Source organism: Lagopus leucura, unplaced genomic scaffold, assembly GCF_019238085.1.
Source record: "Lagopus leucura isolate 7727_CA_CO unplaced genomic scaffold, USGS_WTPT01 257-0_obj-0_obj, whole genome shotgun sequence".
NCBI lineage: Eukaryota > Metazoa > Chordata > Aves > Galliformes > Phasianidae > Lagopus > Lagopus leucura.
In genome coordinates, this window is record NW_024963531.1 from 1 (window position 1) to 24,316 (window position 24,316).

General features: G+C 67.4%; 1 protein-coding gene across 5 annotated transcripts; it reads right to left on the reverse strand.

The window, feature by feature from the left end:
• Window positions 1–6: 6 nt before the first annotated feature.
• On the reverse strand, window positions 7–24,005 carry KMT2D (lysine methyltransferase 2D). 5 transcript variants are annotated; one of them, XM_042891402.1, is made up of 54 exons: window positions 23,880–24,004; window positions 23,679–23,805; window positions 23,355–23,584; window positions 23,050–23,156; window positions 22,780–22,942; window positions 22,495–22,660; window positions 22,309–22,423; window positions 22,058–22,224; window positions 21,054–21,931; window positions 20,723–20,857; window positions 19,798–20,642; window positions 19,562–19,675; window positions 19,070–19,180; window positions 18,863–18,967; window positions 18,565–18,746; window positions 18,327–18,491; window positions 18,000–18,109; window positions 17,868–17,912; window positions 17,545–17,763; window positions 17,324–17,467; window positions 17,128–17,244; window positions 16,834–16,958; window positions 16,492–16,681; window positions 16,243–16,317; window positions 15,726–15,830; window positions 15,406–15,576; window positions 15,015–15,099; window positions 14,673–14,917; window positions 14,292–14,365; window positions 14,160–14,210; window positions 12,323–14,017; window positions 11,915–12,088; window positions 11,686–11,837; window positions 9,335–11,340; window positions 9,054–9,177; window positions 8,857–8,944; window positions 8,636–8,702; window positions 8,290–8,522; window positions 5,353–8,211; window positions 5,133–5,273; window positions 4,891–5,055; window positions 4,653–4,803; window positions 4,484–4,565; window positions 4,231–4,406; window positions 3,693–3,844; window positions 3,485–3,620; window positions 3,273–3,412; window positions 1,729–2,899; window positions 1,472–1,608; window positions 1,227–1,357; window positions 842–1,127; window positions 514–587; window positions 312–420; window positions 7–198 (listed from the first exon to the last, which is right to left on the reverse strand). In XM_042891402.1, the coding sequence occupies exons 1-54, from the start codon at window positions 23,926–23,928 to the stop codon at window positions 106–108; spliced, it is 15,957 nt and encodes a 5,318-aa protein (XP_042747336.1). In that variant the 5' UTR covers window positions 23,929–24,004; the 3' UTR covers window positions 7–105. The 5 variants fall into 5 exon arrangements, with proteins under 5 accessions (XP_042747336.1, XP_042747334.1, XP_042747333.1 ...); XM_042891400.1 differs by having other exon boundaries at window positions 4,484–4,803; window positions 14,160–14,204; window positions 23,880–24,005; XM_042891399.1 differs by having other exon boundaries at window positions 4,484–4,803; window positions 23,880–24,005.
• Window positions 24,006–24,316: the final 311 nt, after the last annotated feature.

Consider the following 24,316-nt stretch of genomic DNA (forward strand, 5'->3'; position numbering starts at 1 on the left):
CCGATGCAGGCAGAGCCCCGAGGCCCCCAGCTCCGTGTTGGCGCCACGGACGACGTGGTTTTGTTTCGTTTCTGTCATTTCTTTCTGTTTCCTCCTCCTCCCCGTTTAATTCATCCACTTCCTGCAGTTCCAGGCTCCGCAGTGGCAGGGGATCTTGTGCTGATCGTCCTCAAAGTCGAACTGGTAGTCGTAGGTGAGCTGGGGGGGAACAGGGAGTCACGCGCTGCTGTACCCCAACATCTCAGCCCTGCGTTTCCCCCCCGCTGAGGCCCCCAGACCCCCTGAGCCCCCTCCCACCCCCTCCTCCTGACCTCCTCCCCTTTGGGGATGCGCCGGCTGGAGATGATGATGATTTTGTCCTCCTTGTCGAAGGTCACGACTTCAGCCACGCAATTTGGGGCACACGAGTGGTTGATGTACCTGGGGGCGGGGGGGGTTTACAGAGGTATCAGCACCGGGCGGGGGGAGGCAGCGGGGGTCCCTCTATAGGGGGATGCGTTGTTCTGTGCTCACCTGGCCGGGCCCCCCGTCAGCGTGGCGTCAATGACGTGTTCATTGTTGATACGGAACATGTAGATGCCACGGTTCTGGTGAGGAAAAAAAAGGGGGGGAAAGGAAGGGGGTCACGGCTGCCCTGAGGTCCCCTCATCCTCACAGAGCCTCTCTGTCCCCCATGCCCCGATCAGAGCCCCCTGCCCCAGACTGGAGACTCTCACATCCCGATCTGAGACCCACCGCTCCACACCAGAACCCCCCTGTGCCCCACCAGACCCCCCCCCCCCCCCACCAGCACCTCCTGCGCCCCCCCGGATGCCCCCCCCCCACCCCACCAGACCCCCACCTGCTCCTCGTAGATCTTCTCCCGCCGGTTGGCCACCTCGTTGCGGATGATGGTGCCGATGTACTCGATGACCATGGTGTGCTTCTCGATGTCCTTGGCGGCGTAGAGCCCCAGGCCTTGGATGCGGGACCGCGCCAGGTACACGTTGTTCTTCCATTCCGTCTTCAGGCGGCGGTACTGGGAGGACTTGGAGTGCACAAACTGCTTGCTGTACGGCGTGTTGGTTTCGCCCGTGAAGGTGCTCTGGTAAGCCTTGGACATGCTTGTGCTGTTCAGGGTGTGCGGCCTTGGGAAGAACCATAGGAGGGTTGCGTCAGAAAGGAGGGACCCCCCTCACCCCCCACAGGATCCATGATGGCAGCGGTGCGGCCCCCCCACAGCTCACCGTTTGTAGTGGGTGAGGATTTTGGGCTCGGCGCGGGCGCAGCCGGTGGGGTTGATCATCAGCGGCAGCTCCATGAGCGGATGGCGGCCGTAACGGAACAGGTAGTTCTGGCAGCTCTCCACACCAGGCAGCTGCGGGGAGGGGGCAGAGGGACAGGGGGTCAAACAGCAGCACCACGACGCCCCAGCAGCCCTTCCCTTCCCTTCCCAATGCGAGACCCCAGCCCAGCCAGCCCTGGCACCCACCGACTCGGCGATGCGCAGCACCGCGTGCACCGTGAGGCCGAAGAGCTCCTCGCCCTTCAGATACTCGGGGAAGAGCCGCAGCATGTCGGCCTCCTTCCTCATCATCGCCACCGGCTCGATGATCCGGTTCCACACAGCTGCCAAAAGGAAAAGGCGCTGAGCCACAGCGTCGCCACGTCCTCCCCTTCCCCGCACGACACCGAGCCCAACGGCCACACCAGCACGGAGGATGGCAGCGGCGGCTCCCCGTCGCTCACCCTGCGGCGAGGAGTCGGAGAACACCAAATCCTCCAGGCCCTGCTCGATGACCTGCACCACGAACTCGGGCCGCCCGTTGTTCTCGCAGATGGTGCAGCGGTAGCAGCAGCGGCGGTTGTTGGTGCGCAGGCTCCAGTAGATGCGTGTGGCCTCGTAGCCCACAGGGTAGAGAGCGGTGACGCTGTGAAAGTCGGCCATCTGATGGGGCAGCAGCTGCCCGATGGCGTGGAAGACCAGGCCGCCCACTCGGAACATGTGCAGCCGCTCGCCGCGCTGGATGATGCTGGCGATCTGCTTCACCTCGTCCCGCTCAATGTAGACGCGCCGGAAGACGGTGAAGGAGCTCAGCTCCTGCTCGCAGGGCCCCTTCAGCTTGTGCAGCGGGCACAGCATGGTCTTGTCCTTGAAGAACATGCACTTGGCGCGGATGGCGCAGGCGAAGTGGTAGACGCTGGGGCAGCGGATGCGGTTGCAGCTGTTGGTGGCGCCGGTTTTCTGGCACAGGGAGCACTTGGTGAGCAGGCCGCGGTGCAGGGCCACCTCCACGTTGATCAGCGCCCCTCCCTGCGTCTCGTACACCTCGGTGGACCACAGGGCGCAGTTCAGGTGGACCCAGAGGTCCAGGTCGAGGTTGAGCAGGCGGGCCGGGCCGTCCGTCGCCCCGTCGCCCTCCTCGTGGCAGAAGCAGCAGCGGCGCAGGTCGCGCGGCACCTTCTCGGGGCGCAGCGTGGTGCCCAGCTTGTCGATGAACTCGGCGATCTCTTTGTCGCCGTCCCGCTTGGCCCCCCCCTTCTGGATGGTCACCAGGAACCGCAGCCGTTTCCACCTCACCCCCTTCCACTTCTTGAGCCGCGGCCGCGCTTCGTCTCCGTCCTCCGGCGGCCGCGAGCGGGGCTTGAAGCGGGGCGGGGAGTGGGGGGCCGCGGGGCCCTCTTCCCTGGGAGCCGGAGAAGGGGCGGGGGGCAGCGGCGAGGAGGGGGCCGGGGGGGCTTCCTGGGCGGCCTCGGGGTCGGGGACCCTGGCGGCCTCAGTGGGGCTGGATGGGGAGGGGACGGAAGGGGACAGGGGGGGCGAGGGCTCCTGGGGCATCACGGAAAGCTGCCGCACGTCCAGGTTGGAGACGTTGTTGACGTAGCCGTGGTGCAGCGTCTTCTCGGGCACGGGGCTCTCCTGCAGCGCGGGGGGCGGGGGGTCAGAGCACCCCCACGGAGCCCCGCTCTCGACCTCCCCATACGACACCCCGCAAGGACCTCAGAGAACCCCGCCGCATTCCCAACCCTGCGAGGAGATTCCCGCCCCTCCTGCAGCGACAGGGGGCCACCGGGACCTCAGCGCCTCTCCCCAGGGAAACCTCAGTCCTGCAGAGATCCCCCCCCCCCCTCAGCCCCTTTCCCGTTCCCCCTGCAGCCAAAGCCTCACACAGACACACACAAAACCCTCTGCCATTTTCACGGCACGACCACAGCCCCGTGTTGACCATCCACCCCTCCTCTGTGGTCACAGAGACCCCCGTCCCCCCCGCCATCCTGGGGACCCCGCTGACCTGTCGGAGCAGCGTCAGGAGGTCCAGCTCGCCCTTCAGGCTGTACCCTGGCAGCACTGCATCAAACTGCTTCAGCCACTCAGAGCTGCTCTCCGGCACCTTCCCAGCCAGCACCACCTTCTCCTTGCCACCCAGCATCCCTGCAAAGAGACAGATGGTGGCAGAGAGCCCAGCACGGGGAAGGGGAGCACAGGAATAAGGCAGATGCTCACCAGCCATGTCCGTCTCCACCTTCTTAGCCTCGACCACCGCCGCTCGCATGGGGCCATCAGGGAACAGCACCTCATAGGAGCTGGGGATCTTCACGCTCAGCAGCTCAGCCATGGCCACCATCACCCCGTTGAGGTTCTGGGGGAAGGAGGGATGCGGTGGGTCCGGGTGTCGCGGCCTGGGGACCCCCCGTCCCGTCCCTTTGCTCACCTTGGCAGCTGCTGCAGACACCGTCAGCATGACGGACACCTCGCTGCTCTTGCCCTTCTCCCACGGGGCTCCTGGGCCGGCCATCCCCACCTTCCCTGGGGGTGCTGCCCCAAAGGGCTCCGTGGCTTCAAAGGGCTTCGTGTCGGGGAACACTAGGACGGGGAGAAGGGGTCAGAGTCACCCAGACCCCCGCTGCCCCCAACCCCCCGAGATGCCCTGGGCTCCCCCTGGCACACTGCTGCAGCAGGTCCTAGGAGACCCTTCTGCCTCACTTTGTTCCTCCTGGTCTGCAGAGCCCACAAGTCCGCTTCACAGTGCCTCCGTTCCCCAAAAACACTACTGGGAGGGGGACCTGTGGGCCTGCTCTGCCCCCCTGCTCCATACACACCACAGATCCCTTCCACACACCCCAGTGCCCAAGAAACACCACCAGGAATGGATCCTAGGGGATCCTCCTGCACCACTCCCGCAGGTCCCTAAACCCCATAAATCCCTTCTAGGTGCTCCAATCCCCCCCCCCTGCCCGGTCCATGCCCACCTGGGATGCTGGCGCGGGGGATGATGGGGATGATGGGGGACAGCACGCGCTCCTCCAGCTCCGGTTTGGCCTCACTGAGCAGGGGGAAGCGCAGCAGCTCCTCGCCCAGCACGCTCTCAGGGGACGAGGCGGGGACGATGCTGTCGGGGGAATCGCTGTCATCGTCGCTCTCCATCCTACGGGGACACAGACGTCACAGCCGCACCAACACCCCCTGCAGCAGGGCCTGATGGCACCCACGGGGACAGCTCACCTGACATCCTCAGTCTGGTTGTGCGGAGGGGTGGGCAGAGCTGCCAGCAGATCCACGCTCTTCACTTCCACAGCCGGCGTGTCTGCATAGGGACGGCACGAAGGGGATGAAGGGGCCGGGGGGCAGGCGGTGTTATGGGGCTGCGGCGCCCTGCACCATCCATGCTCACCTTTCTGGGGCTCACGGGCCGAGTCGGCGTCCTTGGGCTGCTCACCCATCTCCTCGGCAGCCGTGACACCGTTCACCATCTTCTGCTGCACGGAGGGGGGTGGCGTGGGGGGCAGCGAGGAGGGCGGCGTGGGTGGGTTGCTGAGGTTGTTCTGGGGGGACAGAGGGAAGAGCGAGAGCGTCGATGTGAGTCAGGGCTGCCCCGGGTCACAGCGGAGGTGCAGGACAGCCCCCCTCACCTTGGTGAGCAGCTGGGAGTAGTAGTCGGGCACACTGTCCAGCACGGCGCTGCCGAAGGCGCCACGCAGCTGGCTTTTGCCGTTGATGGGGCTGCTGCCGAAGGGCGCGAAGAGGCTGAAGTTGGCCGTGATGGTCGGCTCAGTCAGAGGCAGCAGAGAGAGCTCCTGGGGCAGGGAGGGGACGCGGGTTGGGAACGGTCCCGTGCCAGGGACGTGGTGTCCCCCAACCCGCTGCCCCATACCTGCTTCAGCTTCATGAGCGCCTCCCCGGGGCGCAGCCCCTCGTCCTTGCGCAGCTTCTTGCGGGAGGCCGGCACTCTCTCGTTGCCCTTCTGCACCCGCTTGGGTTTGGCAGCCACCGGCTTGCGGGCGATGGAAGGGTCCTGGAGGACAAAGAAGAAAAACCATGCAGAGCCCGGCCCCAGGACCGCCCCGGCCCCCCTCCCGCAGCGCCCCGCTCACCTCCCGGCCCAGCGGCGCTGGTTGTGGCCGCGGCTCCATCCCAGCACCCCGGTTCTCCGCGTGCCCGTTCAGCTCTCCTGGGCACTGCGCTGACAGCTGCACGTTCTTGGCCCGCAGCAGCTTCTGCAGCAGGAGGTGCCCGGCCTCGGAGCGGCCACCCGGCACCAGCGGGCTGCTGCTGCCTTGGGCAGCCCCAGGCTCCCCGTTGGCCTCCGGTTTGGCCGCTTCATCCCCATCCGTCTCGCATTGCGCCACCGCTGCCGCCTCCTCCTTCGGCTCCTGCTTCACCAGCACCCGGGGGGGCTCAGCCCCATTGACGCGGGTCTCACCGGGGTCGGCTGGGTCTGCAGCGGGCACCTCGGGGTCCCAGCGTGTCGCATCGGGTGCCAGCCCCTGCTCTGTGGGGCTGGGGGCCGAGGCCGGGACCCCTGGTGACATCTTCTTTGGCTCTTGGGGACTCTGCTCGGGGCTGGCCAGCTGCAGGGGGGCGCAGCCCACAGCCAGGGATGAGGGCGCCGGGGGCGTGGGGAGCTGAACAAGGCCGGGCTGGGGACCACGGGCAGCCAGGGCTGCTTGCACCAGCTCAGCCAGGGGCTGCTGCGGTGTGGGGGGCTGCCCTCGTGCCCCCTGCTCCTCCGCCGGGACCCCCGCCCGGGCCTGGAAGAGGGGTCCCAGCGGGCGGGGGGGCTGACGCGCCTGGGAGCCGTGCTCTGGGGGCTGCCCAGCGAAGGGGCCAGGCTGACGGAGCGCCTGGCTCTGCTGCAGGAGGCTCTGCTGGTGCCGCTGCACCAAGAGAGCCTGGAGCTGCTGCTGCTGTTGAGGCGTCAGGTGCCGCAGCTGGGGGTTCTTGGCCAGGACCCCCTGGAGCTGCGCCCGGATCTGCCCCATCAGCGGCCCTGGGACCTGACCCAACAGACCTGGGGGCAGCGCAGTGGCTCCGCTCGGCTGCGCTACCGGCCCCGCTTTGGGGCTCTGGAGCCGCGGGGGCTGCGGTTGGCCCTGCTGGGTGCCCACCCCCCCCTTACCCGGCTCTGCAGCCCCTGCCGGGTCCCCGTGTGCCTCAGGACGAGGGGCCCCTGGGCTCTGCGGGGGGACGAGCAGGGCGCCCGGGGCGGCAGCTGCCCGCAACCCCGGCTGGGTGGGCACGGAGCCCAGGACCCCCGGCTGAGGGGAGCCCAGGAGGAGCTGCTGCCCTTGCCCCAGCTCGGCCTGGTGTTTGGGAGCTTGGGGCTCGCCCAGCCCTGCGGCGCTGGGGGGGCCCTGCTGCTCCCCTCCGTGCAGCTGCCCCCCGCTCTCGCTGCCCTCGGCAGGCAGAGCGCCGCCCTCCGCTCCTCCAGGCTGCTCCTTGGCAGCCAGGACCGCCGGGGCCGACTGCATTCCCTGACTCAGGTGCAGCACAGAGGGGGCCTGGCCCATCGCCCCGTGCTGCGGAAAGTGCTGGATCGGGGGCTGCCCCTGGCCCAGCCCCAGGAGGCCCTGCTGGGCTGCTGCCCCCGAGTTCTGCTGCTGTGGGGCCAGCAGCGCCCGCGCCTGCCCCAGCTGCTGGGACAGCACCAGCCGGTGGCCCAGCATCCCCGGAGTCTGCGGCGAGCCCAGCACCCGCTGCTGGTGGGGGGCCAGCAGGACCTGCCGCTGGGGTGCGGGGTGACCCAGCACCGCCTGGTGCTGCAGCCCTGGCCCATGGCCCAGCAAGCCTGGCTGCTGCTGCTGCTGCTGCTGCTGCTGCGGGGAAAGCTGCTGCACCAACAGGCCCTGCTGGCTGCCCATCAGCCCCGGCTGCTTGGGCACCATGGGCTGCCCCACGGCCCCTGGTTGCGGGGTGGCTGCCGGCTGCTGCTGCTGCCCCAGCAAGCTGGGCTGCCCTACCATGACTGCTGGTTGCATGGAGCCTTGTCCCATGAGGCCCGGCTGCTGCATTGAGGTCTGCGCCATGACACCCTGCTGCTGCTGCTGCTGCACGGAGCCTTGTCCCATCACCCCTGCCTGCTGCATCGAGGCCTGCGCCATAACGCCGGGCTGCTGCATCGATGTCTGGGCTAGGAGCCCTTGCTGCTGCATGGAGGCTTGTCCCATAACACCAGGCTGCTGCATCGGCGTCTGTGCCATCATGCCAGGCTGCTGCATGGAGCTCTGTGCCATCACGCCCTGCTGCTGCATCGAGCTCTGTGCCAAAACGCCGGGCTGCTGCATTGCTGCTTGTCCCATGACACCGGGCTGCTGCATCGTCTGTGCCATGATGCCTTGCTGCTGCTGCTGCATGGATGCCTGTGCCATCATGCCCTGCTGCTGCATCGACGCCTGTGCCATGACGCCCTGCTGCTGCATTGAAGCCTGGCCCATCACCCCCGCTTGCTGCATCGACGCCTGGCCCATGACGCCTTGCTGCTGCTGCTGCAGTGACACCTGCCCCAGCATGCTCTGCTGCTGCTGCAGCTTCTGGGCCAGCTGCATCCTCTGCAGCTGCCTCTCCTGCATCAGACGGCCGTCTGCGGTCAGCCCACGGAGTGCAGGGTTCCCAGAGAAGAAAGCATTGGAGGCGCCGGGCACCGGAGCGTTCCCCACTGCCTGCTGGCCCATGAAGGACAGCCCCTGCTGCACGGCCATGGACACGCCGCCCTGGGGCAGCCGCAGCCCCCCGGGCTGCCCCTGCTGCTGGCCAAGCCCCTGGGCCCCCACCACAGCCCCCGCAGGCTGCTGGATGCTGTGCGCCGAGAGGAGCTGCCCGGGGAGCTTGGACACGAGGCGGGGGCTCTGCGAGGGGCTGAGGGCCATGACGGCCGAGGCTTGGTGCTGGTGCTGCTGCTGCTTGTTGCGGTACTCGGCCATCAGGTTGGTGTGCTCCTTCTGCTGCTTCCGCACCTGCAGGGGGAGCCGGCAGCGCGGTGTGAGCGGCGGGGCATCGCCAGGGACTCGAGCCCACCCTCAGAGCCCCCCTACCTGGTCCAGCTGCTTCTGGATCTTGCTCTGCTGCTCCGTCACCAGCTTCAGCTTCTCCGCATCGGCCTCGGGGAACTCCCGGCCGGCCTTCTTGGCCGTGCGCTGCTTGGCGCAGAGCGCTTTGCGAGACTTGCGGTGCGCGCCGATCTGCTCCTCCAGCACCTTCAGCTGCATCTGCAGGAGCTGCTGGGTGTGGAAGAGCCACTCCTCGTACTGCCGCTGGTCGGCCTCGTCTGCGGGGGGCACAAGGGGGCTCAGCTCAGCAGGGTCCCAGCTCCGGAGCCCGGCTCAGCTCAGCCCATAGGGGAGGATGAGGCCCTGACCCCCAGCCCCCCTCAGTACTCACTGATGACGCCTTGAGCAAAAGTGGGAGGGTTGGGGCGAGGCTGGGCCGGGTCAGCGCCGCTCCGTTCCTGGAACAGAGAAGGACGTCAGCGCTGCGCCCCCTCCTCCGCGCCCCATTCCCTGCCCACAGCCCCCAGTTACCCAGGGAATACAAAGCTGCCGGCCTACGCAGCTCTGACCCAGCAGGGACTCCGGCACTGAGCCCCGCTGCATCCCACTCACCTGCCCGCTCCCCACCAGCATGTGGTTCTGCATCTCTGAGGCAGCCGGGCCTCCCGAGAGCCGCTGGGCCAGCAGGGAGACCTGTTGCCTTTGGGGAGACAGAGAGAAAGGAGGAGACGCAGAGATGAGACAAGGAGACAAAGGATGAGATGCAGCCGACGCGTCCCACCTGCCCCTCACCCCACTGCGCCCCTTACCTGTTCATCCCCGGGGCCACCCCAATGCTGCCCTGCGCCATCACCTTCTTGATGCCCTTCAGTGCCACCATCTTGGCTTTGGCGATAGGGTCCATGATGTCCTCGGCAGCAAACTTGTCCAGGTCTGCGAGAAGAGACGGGCTGGAATTAATCCCTGTCTGCAGTCACCCACGGACGACTCCACGAGCCCCCAGGCCGGGCCGCAGCCCCACATCTCCGACCCACAAGGGCCTCTGAGAGGCAACCCCACCACCCCGACCAAGGACCGAGGCAACACCTACCCGTGTCTGGGAAGAAGCTGTTGGCCAGCTGCTGCTGCATGACAAGCTGGGGGGGCTTCAGGCCCAGGGCGGGCGGCTGCACCCCGGCCATCGGCTTCTGCACCAGCACCTGCTGCTGGCTCTGCTGCGGCTGTGCCAAGGCCACCTGCACGCCGTGGGGGGCAGCCAGGACGTGGGGCTGCCCGGAGGCCATGCCCATGTGGGGTCCCAGCGCCGGGCCCTGCTGGGGGTTCCCGAGGCGCGGGGGCTGCGGCGGCATCAGCTGCGGTCTGGCCACCAGCCCCAGCTGCAGGGGGGGCTGCGGGGTGCCCAGGCGGGGGGGCTGCGCCTCCAGGGGCTGCGTGGCCGCGTGCAGCATGGGGTGCCCAGGGGCGGGGAGCTGCGCGGCGCCGCGCGGCAGCTGGGCAGACATCTGCTGCTTCTTCTGCAGCTCCTTCTTCTCGTGCTCCAGGAGGTCCTCGATGAGCAGGGGCAGCTCGCTGGCCACCAGGGAACTCTCCATCTTGTCCAGCTCGTCGGCAGGCGAGTGCCGGGTGCTGCCCAGCCCCAGAGCCCCGCTGTCCAGCTCGAATTTCTCCAACAAGGGGTTGCTCTGGCTGCCCAGCTGGGCAGGGGCCAGCCCACGCCCCGTGCCGCCATACGGGTCCTTGTCCAGCGTGGAGCCGCTGTTTGGGAAGTGAGTCAAGCTGAGGCGAGCGGGGCCAGCACCGGGGCTCAGAAGGGCCTGGCTGGGTTTGAGGCTCAGCCCCAGCGACGCAGAGATCTTATCTGTGCCCTGCAGGGCCTCTGACTTGACAGGGAGCCGCTCGGAGCTGCCGGCAGTGAATTGACAAGGCGAGGTCTTCAGACACCCATCCTCCAGTTTGGGTTTGACGTCGGAGGGCGGCACGGCCGCCTTCGCCTCCAGACTTTGTGCCTTGAAGGTTGGGTCTGGGGGCAGCGCGGCGCCGGGCCCCAGCCCCTCTTTGGGCACATCGCGGTCCTCCGCCATCGGCGCCGCTTCTTTGCCATCCCCGGGGTCGGGGAGCTTCAAGCTGGGTCCCGCCGGCTCCGTCTTGAGCTGCGCCTCGCGCTCAGCCTTTTCGTTGGCCGACTCGACCAGGCGCAGGTGCTCGTTGAAGATGTCCTTCTTGTCGCCGGTGTCCAGCTCGGGGTCGGTGTAAGCCAGCAGGTCGAACTCGTCGCCGTTCAGCAGGTCGTCCAGGTGGGGATCCGCCGTCTCCAGGCTGTCCAGGTTGCCCAAATCGTCGTCCCCTTTGGCCACGTCCGGATCCAGGCTCAGGTTTGCCAAATCGTCGTCGTCTTCCAAGTCCTTGTGGGAGCCAAAGTCGTCGTCCAAGTCGGGCTCCACCGGCACCTCGCAGGGCAGCCGCCCGCCCTCCAGGTTCAGGTGGCTTTTCCCCGGGGCCGGAGCCGCGCCGTCCTTGGTGCCATCGGGGCGCAGAGCAGAGCCAGAAGACAGCGGGCGCGGGGGGACGTGCTGCAGATCCAGGCCAGGGGTGGGCAGCGGGGCGGGGGGCGCCGCTTTGGCGTGCAGCTGGTGGTGGCTGTTGCTCATCTCGGCGCCCTGCGGCGACGCGGGAGGCAGCGGAACCACCGGCATCTTCTGGGGCTGCAGCGCCGGGGCAGGGAGCGCCTGCATGGGCACCACCGGGGCACAGAGGGGCTGCGGGGCGCCCTCCTCACCGGGCAGGAAAAAACGAGGCCGGGGGGGCTGGGGGGTGAAGGGGGAGCCCACGATCCCGGCGGGTCCCTTCTGCACGTTGTGCCGCAGCTCGATGAAGGGAGCACCCAGGGTGCCGGGGGACGCGGGCACCGGCTCGGCGGGTGCTGGTAGGCGGGCGCCCAGGCTGCCCACAGGGGTGCTGGCAGCCGGGGGGGCGAAGCGGGAGGCGACGGGAAGTCGCAGGGCTGCCTGCTGCTGCTGCTGCCAGAGGTGCTGCTGCGGGGACAGCGCCGGGAAGACTCCACGGGGGTAGAAGGCCTGCGGGGGCCCAACTGCCGCCCTGCAAGACGGCGCGGTGTTGGGGTGCTGCCACGGCCCCAAACCCATCGCACACACAGCACATCCCACAGCATCGTGACCCTGTGGCACCACATGGCCCCAAACCCACCGTGCGTGGGATGCCCCATAGTTGTCTCGACCCCAGCGGCGCTGCTATGGCCACAAACCCACCGCTCACAGACACCCCATGACATCCTGACCCCCTTGAGGACCCCACAAAGCCACCACAGCCCCATCTGCCCACATCAAATCCTACAAACACCACCGGCGCACACCTCTCTACCCCCCTCATCCCCACCCAGGGGAGCCCCCAGCCCCGCTGCCTGCTCACATCCACAGCTCTCACCTCCCATTGATGTCCATCGCAGCCGGCGTGGCAGCTGGCGGGGGCCGGGAGAGCCTCTCATCCTGCACGAACGTGGCTGTCTGCACCATGACGGAGCCAGGCAGCTTCCCACTGCTGGCTGCAGTCGCCAGCGTCCCCAGGAGACTCTTATCCTAGGAGAGAAGGCCGCGGCATCACCCCACACATCCACCCCCAACCTCCGTGCCGCGTCGCCGTGCCTCCACCCTACCTGCGGTGGTTGGTAGGTGGTCATGGTGCGGCTCAGCTCGTAGGGCTGGCTGCTGGAATCAGGAGCCCAGCCTGATGGGGACGGCGTGGCGGCTGCTGCTGCGCTCTCCTTCTCCTGCCGCAGGCTGTTGCGCTGGATCTGCTGACGGATGAGCAGCTCGCGAAGGCGCTGGCGCTGAGAGGACGCAAACATTGGGGGTGAGGAAGGGCACAAAGCGAGACCCATCCATCCCAAACCACGCACAAAGCACAAGCAGACCCTCAGCTGTCCCACCCCACCGCCCCCCCCTGCTGCCCTCGCCCCTGCGTGGCTTTGGGGATCCATCACCGACTACAGAGACCCACGTTGCTCCCTCCCAACCCATCCCAAACCCAAAGGGATGCAATGCAACCATCGGTGAGCCCTCACCTGCCTCTGCTTCTCCAGCTCCGACTGACTCATGGTGCCCACGGCCCCGTCCTGCCCACCAGGCAGCTCGGCCAGGTCTCGGTTTGGGGGTGCCGAGAGCCCCGCAGCCGCCTCCTCCCTCTTATCAGCCCCCACTGCAGCTCGGGGCAGGAAGGCGATGCTGGCATCTGGCTGCTGGGGGGCAGCGGGGGGCTGCTGGGGCAGCACAGACGGCGGCCGGAGGGGTGAGAGGCTGTAAGAGGGGTCAGAAGCCCCAGTGCCCAGCGGGCTGCTGGCTTGGTGGAAAGCAGGGGACGAGGTGTAGGCTGAGCTCTGGGGTTTACCGGGGACAAAATGGCTGTTGATCCCATGGGGTTGGTGGGACGGGGAGCCCTTGAGAGGCTCGGAGACGGATGGGGGAAAGGTGAAGCGCATGGGGGGTTGGCTGCCTGGGAAGACGCTGGCACCGGGGGAGCGGGTGAAGGGGGGCTGCTGCCCACCCGGTGCCTTGGCATGGGGCTCACCTGCCAGGGTGCCCCCAAAGCCCCCCGTGGCCGCCGGGCTGTGGGACAGCGGTCCTGGCTTGAAGCCTGGCTCCGGCATCTGGGGCCGAGGGGGTTTGTGCAAAGGGGTGAAAGGATCCCGGGACTGAGGCCGGGAGGGGGGCTGGGAATAGGGATCCGGGGACTGGAAACGGGGAGTGACAGGAGACTGGCAGAAAGCTTCATTGGAGAGGGGCCGGGGGGTGAGCGGGGACTGGGAGCTGGACTGGGACTGGGGGCTGGCGGGGACACGGGAAAAGGGCTCCGAGGGCAGCGAGCGGGGCGGCAGGGAGCAGCAGGCATCAGCAGGGGGCTGCGGCCGGGGTGTCAGCGGGGGCTGCGCGTAGGGGTCCGGGTACGGGGACTGGCGGTAGAGATCGGGGTGAGCGGGGGGCGAGGGGGCCAAGGGGTGGGGGTCGGGGGGCCGGTGCCCCAGCCCTGGGCTCTGAGGCTCTACCTGAGAGACCCGAGGGGTCATGGGGGCTTTGAAGACATCGGCGGCCTTCAGCTCCGCAGCGGAGAGATGAGGGCCACCCGGGGAGTCCCCGTAGCCCATGGTGGGCGTATAGCTGGGCGAGCAGACCCCCAGGCTCCCCCCTTCCTCTTTCTTCACCTCCAGGCCCTTCTTCTGCTCCCCAAAAGGAAGGGGAGAGAGCAAAGCTTCGGAAGGACGGGCGCCGGGGCTCCCCGGCACTGAGAGGTTGTCCAAAGAGGGGCACCGGGGCTTCAGGAAGGGGTCGGGGGTCCCAGGTTGGTGCCGGGGGGTGCCAGGAGGAGTGGGGTGGAAATCAGAGGACTGGGAGCCAGGGACGGAGCGGGGAGCAGCCAGGGGTTGGCTGGGGAAGGGCTGGAAGGCGGCGCCTGAAGTGGGGCTCTGTCCCAAGGGGGAGGAGAAGCGGGCTTCCATTGCGTAGGAGGGCGCAGCACCGTAGGGGTCGTGCGAAGGCACTTGGGCAGGGGACTGGGGGGGGAGCTTGAGGAAGAGCTCGCTGGGAGACTCCGGCCCCCCTCCTCCAGCACCCGGCTTCAGGAAGCCCTCGCCCGCAGCAGGGGGGCTGCTGATGTAGACGGGCTGCGTCCCTGGAGGCACCGGGATCCGCAGATGCAGCGAGGGTCGCTCCGGTTTGCGCAGTCCCTCCCCTTTGGTCTGCTTGTTTATCTGGCTCTCGGCCTGCTGCAGAGAGAGCCCGGCCATCAGGGCAGTGCGCCCACCCCCCCTGCAGGGCCGGGGAAGGGGCTGACGGGGTAAGAGGGGCTGCACCAGGTCCCCCAGGGCTGGGACAGGGCCGCCGGGCACCTCGGGCCGCAGCACGTACCTTCTGCACCTTGTTGATGCGATGAGCCGCCCGGTTATCTTTGGCCTTTTGCTAACAAAAACACGAAGGCAGCTGACACGCGGCCCCGGCAGCCCCTGCGCCCCCCACCCCCGTTGCACCCCGACCACTCACCAAATAGGGAGCTTTGTCTGCAGCGGGGACTTTCCTCCAGAGCTTCATGATCTGCTTGCAGCGGCTCGACCAGTCTGGGAGTCCGGTAGCAACAGAGGGCACAGGAAGACGAAAAAGTCAGCATTAACCCGTGCCCCGTGAGCCCCCCACCCCGGACACCTTAGGACCCCCCTCGCCTTCCGGACCAACACCAAGGAGTTGGCACTGAGCTCCCCAGCACCGCTGCAAGAAGGTCTTCAGCCCCGCAGCTGTACAGCAGGGGGGTTTGTTCCTACAAACAGGGACCACGCCGCAGCAGATGGGTTTGCTCCTCCAAACGGGGCCCACGGTGACACATCGCATCACGACCCATCCCACCCCGCACCCCCTCCAGAGCCCTACCTGGATAATCCTGCTTCAGGTTGGGGAAGTTCATGTTGGCGTAGAGCACTGGCGAGATGGTGGAGAGCTCACCCAGCTCCTCGTCCTTCTCCCAGCGCTGCAGGCTGCGCTGGTTGTACGACAGCCCATCGCCCTCCCCCTCTGTTGTGGGGGTCGTGGGGGTCGAGGGGGTGGTGGCAGCAGAGCTGCTGGCCCAGGGGCTCTCGGGTTCACAGTGGTCCGGGCTGAAGAAGCCGCTCCGCTCCCTGCGTGGGGAGCAAAGAGTCGGGGAGAAGGGAAACCCCAATACTGCGTGTCTGCCCCCACGGTGAGGGGCTGCCACCTCCCAGGGCACCCACGTACCGGTTATCGAGGAACGGGGACTGGCAGACTCCCGAATAGGAATCCAAGGAGACGGAGCCAGAGAGCGAGCCCAGGGAAACGCTCCCTGCCAGCGAAGGAACGGCACTGTTAGACCTGCTGTAAGGCTGCGCCCACATCAGGAACCTTCACACAATCCAAAATCCCAACCACGCGGCCCAAAAATGCTTTCCACCATCCAAAGTCCCCTCCACAAACCCAAAACCCCTTCTGCAACAGAAAATCCCACCCATCTGCCTTCGCAAACCTTTTCCAATTCAGTTCCTAAAGGAACGAGGAAAACCCAGGATCTCAGGACACAGAGCATCCGTTCCCTGAGCGCAAATCGGGGGGAGGGAGTCCTGCCCCCCTCCCGCACCCTGTGTGCACCCACCCTGCCCTGGCAGCTGGAGCTCTCCCTGCAGGAAGGGGCGCTGGGCCCGGCCGGGGTCCTGCCCTGCACCGCTGCCCTCCACGCAGTTGAGGGGCTGCTCCCCACGCTCAGCAGAGCCCAGCACGTCCTTGAAGAGCTGCTGCACATCTTTGCTCTCCATCTTGGGCAGCTCTGTGAAGGGAAAAGAAAGAGATGAGCCCCAAAGCTCACGCCGAGGGGAGCTGAAAGGAGCCACAGGGATGGCGCTAGGGGGCATCTCGCTCCTCTTCTCCCCGCCTATTGGGGAGGTGGGGATGGGGAAGGCGGTGGTGGGCCCTCACCCTCTGTGGGGATCTTGTCAAGGTCGGAGCTCAGCGCGCCCTCCCCGGGGGTGGCCGGCTTCTCAGCGTCCCCACGGTTTGGGGAGTCCTTGGGGTCATCGGTCCCTGCAAGGAGGGGTTGGAGTGATGCCCTCAGACCCCCATGCTGGGACACCCCCCCCCCCCCCCAGGCTCGGTCCCACTGCCACTCCCTGCAGCCCCTAAAACCAACTCTCAGACCCCCAGGGCAGGCAGGGCGCCACACCGCCCGGGGGCGCTCTAGACAACACTCTATGATCATCAGAGCTTCGAGTCACCCTGCGAGACCATAGAGTTCAGCCTGGAAGTCCCATTCAGCCTAGACTGTACTCCGTACCATAGAGCAGCCCCATCTCTATGGTGGGAAATGCTCCAGCCCTCCTCCCAAAGGCCGCAGGAGGACTTGGCCTTGAGTCTGGTTTGCTCCCAGCTGGACTCACTCAAACTTGGGGGCCTGAGAGGATGGGGGGTGGGGGGGGGTGGGGGGCCCAGGGCTCACCCAGGTCTTCGCCCTTCGTGACATCCTTGCCGTCATCGTCCAGAGCCGTGGCACTGCCGTCTGTGCTGTCATCGCCTTCCAAGCACAGAGCTTCAGTGAGGCTGGGCACCTCTCAGGGGGGCCACAACCCCCCCATCTCCTCCCAAACGCCCCCCAGCACCACTGGATATCCATCCATCCCTCCCCCCCAGCCCTATGACTGTATCAGTCCCTCTGAGCTGGGACTCACGTTCCCCGATCTGGACTCACCTCGGGGATGAGTGGGGGTCTCCCTCCTTTCCAGAGGGGTCCCCTGCAGAGCCCCTGCCACGTTGGGGTCCCCTTTGTGCCGGGGGGCACCCTGAGCCAGGGAGGGGCGGGCAGCTCCGTCCCCAACACCGCCCGCTGCCAGCAGCGCCTTCCGGCTCAGGTCCATCAGTGCCTTCCCAAAAAAAGCCTCCTGCAAGGTGGGAGCCCCTGTCAGTACCCCAGCACCCCCACCCTGCAGCCCTGTGCCACCCCATCACCTCCACCCTGGCCAGAACGGTTCTCCCCCATCTTTCCTATCCCCATTTGTTCCCACCCAACCCCATTTCCATCTGCCCATCCCACCTGCAGGTACGGAGGGAACATGTCTTCCAGTTTGCTCTTTTTCCGCGCACGGCGTTTCTTCTTCTCGTCCCCCTCAGCCGAGCCTGGATCCAGGCCACCCTCTGCAGGGAGATCCCCCGGAGCTCCTACAAACAGCATTACCACCCCTGTTACCACCTCTTCTCAATGCTGCAGGAAGAGCTCGGGGATGGCGCTCTCACAGCACTCCAGAACGCACCCTCCAGTCTCTCTCCATCCCTGGGGATGGGGGGGAAACCATAAAGGGGGTGTGGGACAGGTTCTGTGGGTCCCTACCATCCTCTGGGTGCCCCTCTGCGCTCAGCCCCTCACGTCCCACTTCAGCCAGCACCGCTGGGACCTTCTTCAGGCGGGTGTGGGACTTGCGCTGCCGCACCATGAAGCCACCGATGCCTGGGGACAGAGGAGCACGCCGAGGTCACAGCGGGTCCAGGGAGGCGTGGGGCTGCAGGCAGCCATGGGCAGCACTCACCAGGTCGGTAAGGTTTGCGCTTCCTCTTCTTGCACTCATCCGGGTCCTCCAGCCCCTTCCCCGAGTCCACGTCAGCCCCCATGTCGCGGTCGGGGCTGGCTGGAGCCTCCAGCTTGATCTCACACTCCATGTGCTCCACTCCCACTGTCAAATGGGGAAAGCGCATCAGCCGGGTTCTCATAGAGCCCCTTCCCCCAACTCACCCACTGGGAAAGGCGCACCTTCAGCCTTGAGCAGCTCGTCGGCATCCAGGTCGCCGTCCTTCTTCTCATCGGGACCCAGGGGGTCTCCCCCCTCCAGCCCCCCATCCCCATTCAGGGCACCCAGACGAGGGGCTTTGCGCTGCCGCCGCTTGTGCAGGGGGGACATGGTGAGGTTGCGCAGCACCGCCATGCCTGTCTCTGTCAGCCAGACGCCCTCGAAACGGAAATACTGGGGCTCTGCAGGGACAAAAGCTGGCGTTGGTGGGGACAAGAGACAGCGGGGGGCGCAGCCAGGTCCCCGCAGGGCTGACGGCACCCAGCGCAGCACCACACACACGTACCCGGTTCCTTGGCCTTGGCCAACATGTCTGGCGTGGGCACAGGTGCTGCAGGGGGTGAAGCAGACAAAGGTGAGTCCTTGGCACCCCCCGGCCCCCAGCCCCGCGGGTTCCCCCCCCGCCCCAGGCGCTCACCTGCCGGTTTGATCACGTAGGGCTGGCAGGCGCTGCAGTCGAAGCCTTCATCCGCTGCCTGCTCCACCTCCTCCTCGGTGAAGAGGCTGTCGCACGCCGCGTGCAGCCACCTGTGGGCAGCAGGGGACGATCAACGCACCCCAGCCACCCCACGGAGCAGCCGCCCCCACTGGGGCGCCTCTGGGCCCAGACCCCGCAACGCTCCCTCAGCAGGGCACCCCTGCGCAGCTCCAAAGCAGCCACGCGACCAACCCAAGCACCGACCGCGACGAACGGGGCTGAAAGCTGCCCCCGAGCTCCCCCAGCCCCACGTGCTGCAGGGCTCACCGATCGCAGTGGCGGCACTGGATGAGCAGGTCGTCCTCCACATACTTCTCACGGCAGAAGGGGCAGACGACGAGGCTGGCGCAGGGCGCGCAGTGCGTGTAGTTGTTCTGCCACTCGCAGTGGAAGCCAGGGGAAGCTGCCCCGCACTGCACGCAGCACACGCACCTGGGGAAAGGGCAGGGCGTTCAGCACCGTCCCCAAGACCTCCCCGCACTCCCCCCGGGGATCCCACGAGCACCATTTGCACTTCCATCCGCCTTTGGGCACGGTCTGCAGCGGCGGGTCCAGGCAGTAGGTGTGGTAGCTGATGTCGCAGTCGTCGCAGAGCAGCAGCCGGGACGGGTCAGAGGCTTTGCCGCACACCTCACAGACGATGCACTCCACGCAGCGCCAACCCTTCAGCAGCATCACCTTGGTGATCTGAGGACAGCAGGGTGAGCACAGGGCAGAGCCGGCGCGGCCCCAGCCATAGAGGACGGTCTGGGCACAGCACCGACCCCCCGGCTGCCCCCGAGGCCGACCGCAGCCCTGCTCACCTTGCTGTTGACGCAGTAGGGGTGGTAGCACTGGGAGCACTGCGAACACGCCAGCAGGTGACCCTCAGCGCCGCGCCCGAAGCTGCCGCACACCACGCACATGTCCTGCAGCAGGGAGGGGTGAGGGGAGCGGAGGGGGGATGCGGCCCTGCCCCCCCTGCTGCCCCCCCTGCTGCCCCCCCTGCTGCCCCGCGCCGCTCCGCTCACCTGCATGAGCACAAACTTGTCGGTGTTGGAGAAGAGGACGACCGTGTTCTGCATCGTGTCGTCGTCATCTTCATCCTCCTCCTTGCTGGGCGAGCTCTCCACGTCAGCGAGCTGAGGGCAGACAGGGGGCTCAGGCCCAGGGACCCTCAGCTGCTTGCCACACAGTTTGGTGGGCAACAGCCACAGCGCAGGGCCCACAGGGACACACACACACACACACACACACACACACACACACACACATTCACACAACAGCAGCCGCCCTCTCCCCAGGAGCCAGCTCAGCGCCAGCCCTGTGCTGGTAGGACGAAGCCCCCCACCCTACAGCGTTGCCTCCAGGACCTCAGCCCACCCCACATCCCTCCCTGAGTCATTCCGAGGGACTGGGATGGAGGGGATGTGGACGGAGGGGGACACGCTCTGCTCTCAGCCCTGCTACCCAGCAGCTCAGGGACACCCCAACCCCCCACCCTTACCCCAGCCCAGCCTTACTGCTAAAGTGTCAACAGATGAGGTGGTCGACTTCAGGCGCGCACGGCCCCGGCCCCGGGTGCCATGGGACCCTCCTCGGGGGCGTCTCCGCCCAGGGAAGCTGCTGCTGCGACCCTAAGGCCAAGGGGAGAGGAGGGTTACAGCAAACCAGGGGGTGACCCAACCACAACCCACCGCAGCCCCCATCCCACCCCATCGCCCCGGCGTTGCTGGGCAGGCTGGGGTCTCTCCCATACCTGCTTGACACGGGAGCGCCCTGGGGAGCTGCGCCGCCGGCCCTTGTCTGCATCCCCTTTGGCTGCTGGCTCGAAGAGCAGCGAGTCGTCGGTCTCAGCGCCCATGGGCAGCGACCCGGCGTCCTCCTTCTGCAGGCTGGCATCGCCTGAGGCCGGCCCCAGCTCCAGGGACAGCGAGCCCCCACCTTCAGGGTCTGGCGAGCCCAGCAGAGGCTCTGAGCCAGGGAAGCTGCTGCTCGTGTCCCCCTGGCTCAGGTTGGAGATCTCGTTGAGGATATCGGGCCGAGGGCGCAGGGTAGGGGGCTCAGGGCCCCCCTCGTCCCCACGTTCCAGCAGCTTCTCCCCAGCCGTGCACACTTCCATGGGAGTCTCAAGGCCCAGCTCCTCTGGCTCCAGGAGCAGAGGGGATCCCTTGGATTCAGGGTTCCTCCCCGCCCGCCCCTCTTCCAGCCCGTCCTCCTCACTCAGTGGTGGGGAGCTGCCGCTGGTGCCCTCCCGCTCCAGCCTCGGTGCTTCTTCTTCCTCCTCCTCTTCTTCCTCAGGCAGGCCCTGGAAGGGCCCCAGCTCTGGGGGTGGGCTGGCACGGGGGCCATCTCCAGGGGGGCTTCTCGCCGAGTCGCCCTCTCCGCCGCCCATCTCCATCTCCTCATCCTCGGGGGGCTCAGCGGGGGCCGGGGTGCAGGCAGGGGAGCCCAGAGGGGGCGGCGGGGAGCCGGGGGGCTCCGTGTCCATGGTGGTGCCGGGGCTCCTGGGGGGCTCAGGCAGGGCGGGGGGCTCAGACACATCATCCTCTGTGGCGTGAGGCGAGGGGTCTGGAGGGCGGGCGGGCGAGACGGCGCAGAGATCTGGGGATGGAGGTGGGACAGTGATGATGGAGCCCTCAGCAGAGAACCCCCCCCCAACCCCTGTGTGCCCCCAGACCCACCTGGAGGAGCGGGGGGCGGCAGTGCCATCTCGGGGGGCAGCAATGGCTCTGGCTCCAGCTCCATCTCCTCTTCGGGGGGCACCTCTGGGGCCAGCTCAGGGGCTTCCTCTGCCGCAGCCACCTCAGGGAGGAGACCTGCAGGATGCGGCGTGGGTCAGGGGGACCACAGGGGGTCCTACACCATTCGGTTTGGATGCCCAGCCCCTCACGAGCCCCACTGCACGGCATCGAAGCATGAAAGCAAGCAACAAACCAAGAATCCCAAGAGTGAAACCCTCTTATCCTCAGGGAACAGAGTGGGAAGAGCGATTCACTGGGGGTCCCCACTCACCTGGCGGTTTGGGGTCCTCCTCAGCAGGCTGCTTGCAGGGGAGCAGATCTTCAGGGTGCAGCTCTTCAGGGGGTGGCAGCTCGCTGCCAGGCGGCTCTTTGAGCAGCAGCTCATCAAGGGGTGCTTCATTAGCAGGCAGTTCATCAAGGTGCTGCTCGCTGGGGGGTGGCTCATCAGGGGGCTGCTCAGCGAGGGGCAACTCATCCAGCAGTGGCTTTTCAGAGGGCAGCTCCTCGGGGGGCCGCTCATCAAGTAACTCCTTTTCAGACGGCAGCTCAACGGGGGGCTGCTCATCCAGAGGGGGCTTTCCGGGGGGCTGCTCTTCGAGGGGCTTCTTGTCCAGCGGTGCTTTTTCAGGGGGCATCTCATCAACGGGGGGCTCGTCGGGGGGCCGCTCGTCCAGGGGCAGCTCGTCAAGAGTAAGCTCAGCGATGGGGGGCTGGCTGGGGGGAGGCTTCTCGAGGGGCAGCTCATCGAGGTGCGGCTCATCAGGGGGCAATTCCTGCAGGGGCACCTCGCCCAGGGGAGGCGGATCAGGGGGCAGCTCATCCAGAGACGCTCCGTCAAAGGGCGCCTCGCTGGGGGGCAGCTCGTCCAGGGCAGCGCCCTGGGGCAGCAGTTCATCAGGAGGGGGGTCGCCGCGGTGCAGCACGTGGGGCGGTGGCTCATCGGGGGGCTGCGTGTTGGTGGGCAGCTCGTCGGGGAGCAACTTGTCAAGGGGCGGCTCTTCGGGGGGCGCCTCGCTGCGGGGAGATTCCTCACGGCCTGGGGGTGTCTCCTTGGGGTCCCCCCCATGCTGCAGCTCCTCGCTGTGCCCCTCGGGCTCCAGGGCAGGGACAGGCATCTCGGCCGGTTCACCGCGCTCAGGGGACGTCAACCTGGATGGGGAGGAAACACGGCGAGGGGGGGTCAGGACCGCAGCCCCCAGCCCGTTCTCCAAGGCTGTGGGAATCCCACAAAGGGGGCAACAACCAGGACCCCACCATCCTCTCATCCCAACTCACGCCTGGGCAGGGGGCTCCAGCTGGGGGGCTCGGTCCTGCGCCCCCTCGGCTTCCTTGGCCGCACGCTGCTGCTGGCAGCCCTCACACACCGAGAAGCTCTGGTGCCACTGGCAGCCCGGGTCGAGCTCCGCCGGCCGCCGGCCGCAATCCGAGCACAGCCGGCAGTTCTGGGGGACACGGGGCACGTCAAGATGGGGGCGCGGGCAGCCCTGCGTTCCCCCACAAAGTGGGGACAGGGCGGCAGGGCGCACCTTGCACTTCCAGGAGTCGGCAGGGACGCCCTCGATGGCCGGCTCCATGCAGAAGGTGTGGTAGCCCTTATCGCACGCCTCGCACACCAGCATCATGGAGTCCTCGCCCGGCTGCCTGCGGGGCACAGCAGGATGTCAGGGCCGCCCTCCCACCCGGCTCCCATCCCTGCGGCGGGGGATCCTCACCTGCAGGTCTGGCACACTTTGCACTCCGGGCATTGCCATCCCGCGCGCTTGCGGGGCGTCAGGGCGACGTCCAGGCAGGAGCCGTGGTAGTGCTGCCCGCAGCTGGTGCAGAAGAGCAGGTCCCGCAGGTCGCCCGGCCCGTCACAAACCACGCAGCGTGCGTCCTCTGCGCCGGAGAGAAGAGCTGATGGGCACCAGCAAAGCCGGAGCCGTGCCAGCAGCCAGGCCCGACTGCGCCCCCGTAACCCCCAGCCCCTCGTTCACAAGGCAGAATGCAGCACACACCCATCTGCACCGCTTCGCCCAGGTGCTCCGGACACAGCAGCCGCAGCGTCTTCATAGACTGGAAGGAGCCACTGGCAGCAGCACAGGGGAAGTGGTAGAAATGGGGGCAGGCGGCCGCCCGGCACGGGATGGTGGCCCCCATCCGCTGACAGTGTTCACATTTCTGCAAGCGGAGCAGGCAGGGATCAGGGCCGAGCGCCACCGCACAACCCTCGGAGATGGGTCCAGGCTGAGCTCCTGCCGCCCAGCCCTCCCCCAGAGCCCACTCACCTGTGAGATCCCTGAGAAAACAGCTCTGCCCACGCCGCTCAGCCCCGCTGCGTCCTGCTCCACACCAGCAGACCAGGCTGCACAGCAGCGGTGAACCCAGCAGTGCCCTGCAGGGAGGGGCATCGAGGGTGGGAACCCCGGGGGGAACCAAGGATGGGGGAACCCCAGGGTGAGGGCAGCACCACGGGGACCACGAGATGGGGGGACCCCAGGGGGCACAGCAGGACAAGGGGGGATCCCAGGGGGCCACGGGATGGAGATGACCCCAAGAAGGGGTCACCGAGGTGCACTGGGGCCACACTCACCCGTCGGCTCAAAGAGCTGCACCGCTGTCACCCGCTCCGAGAAGCCGATCTGCGCCAGCTCATCACCCACCGGCCCCAGCTCCGGGGGGGCATCGCCGGGACCCTCGGGGGGCTGCTGCCCCCCCAGCCCTTCCAACCAGTCGGGCGCCGGCTCGAAGCGCTGCAGCTCCCGCTGCCCGTGCAGGCTCCAGTCCCCACAGTTGCAGAGGGCGCAGCGGCGGGTCGGCGTGCTGGGAGGGATGGAGGGCGTAAGGGACACACGGAACCCCCCCCCCTCACCCCACTGCCGGCCCCACGTCGCCCCCTCAAACCTCCCACCCTCACCTGCTGGCCCCGCCGGGTCCCTTCGTGTCTGTGCTCTCCGGCTCCGGCCCCGCAGTCGCTCCTTCTGGAGGTTTCAGGGGGTCCCCCTCAGAGCTCCCCATCTCCTCCGAGGATGCGGCCGCATCGGCTGTGGGGAAAGCAGCCATCAGCACAGGCAGGGAAGGGCATCCCGACCCCCCCAGCATTCTGCCACGCGCTCACCTGGCGCGTCCGCGTCCTTGTCCTCGCTGCACGGTTTCTGTTCATCCATTCTGCCTCCTGCGTCCCTCTGGAGAGGCCCACGGCTGCCAGGGCACAAAAGCCATGAGCTGGGGAGGGGTTGGGGGGGGGTTACAGAGCCATCCTGCCCCCCTCCCCCCAGAGGGCACAAGAAGAGCATCAGCCCAGAAACGAAGAACCAACGGCTTCACATTCCCTCTCTCAGACCCTCTGCCCCGTTCCTGCATCAAGCAGCAATCGGTGCACGTGGCCAGGGGGGTCCCTGAGACCCTTCGCCCCATGGAGACGACCCCCCGACACCAAAGCCCCCCCCACCCCCCCCCAAAGACCCCCGGGTTGGGGTGGGCGCAGCACAGCGATATCCAGGGAGCAGCGCAGTGTATGTAGGGCAGCACAGTCCCATCCCCCCCCCCCCCCCC

Bases quoted from the DNA above. Each gene is read 5' to 3' on its own strand.
- KMT2D (XM_042891399.1), bottom strand. From the start codon at position 23,928: ATGGATGAACAGAAACCGTGCAGCGAGGACAAGGACGCGGACGCGCCA. The intron at 21,932-22,057 runs GTGAGTTGGGAT...CTCCCCATCCAG, and splicing joins CTGGAGCCCCCTGCCCAGGC to GTTGACGTCCCCTGAGCGCG. The intron at 18,747-18,862 runs GTGAGCAGGGCT...TGCTGTCCTCAG, and splicing joins CCTACTGCGTCAACAGCAAG to ATCACCAAGGTGATGCTGCT.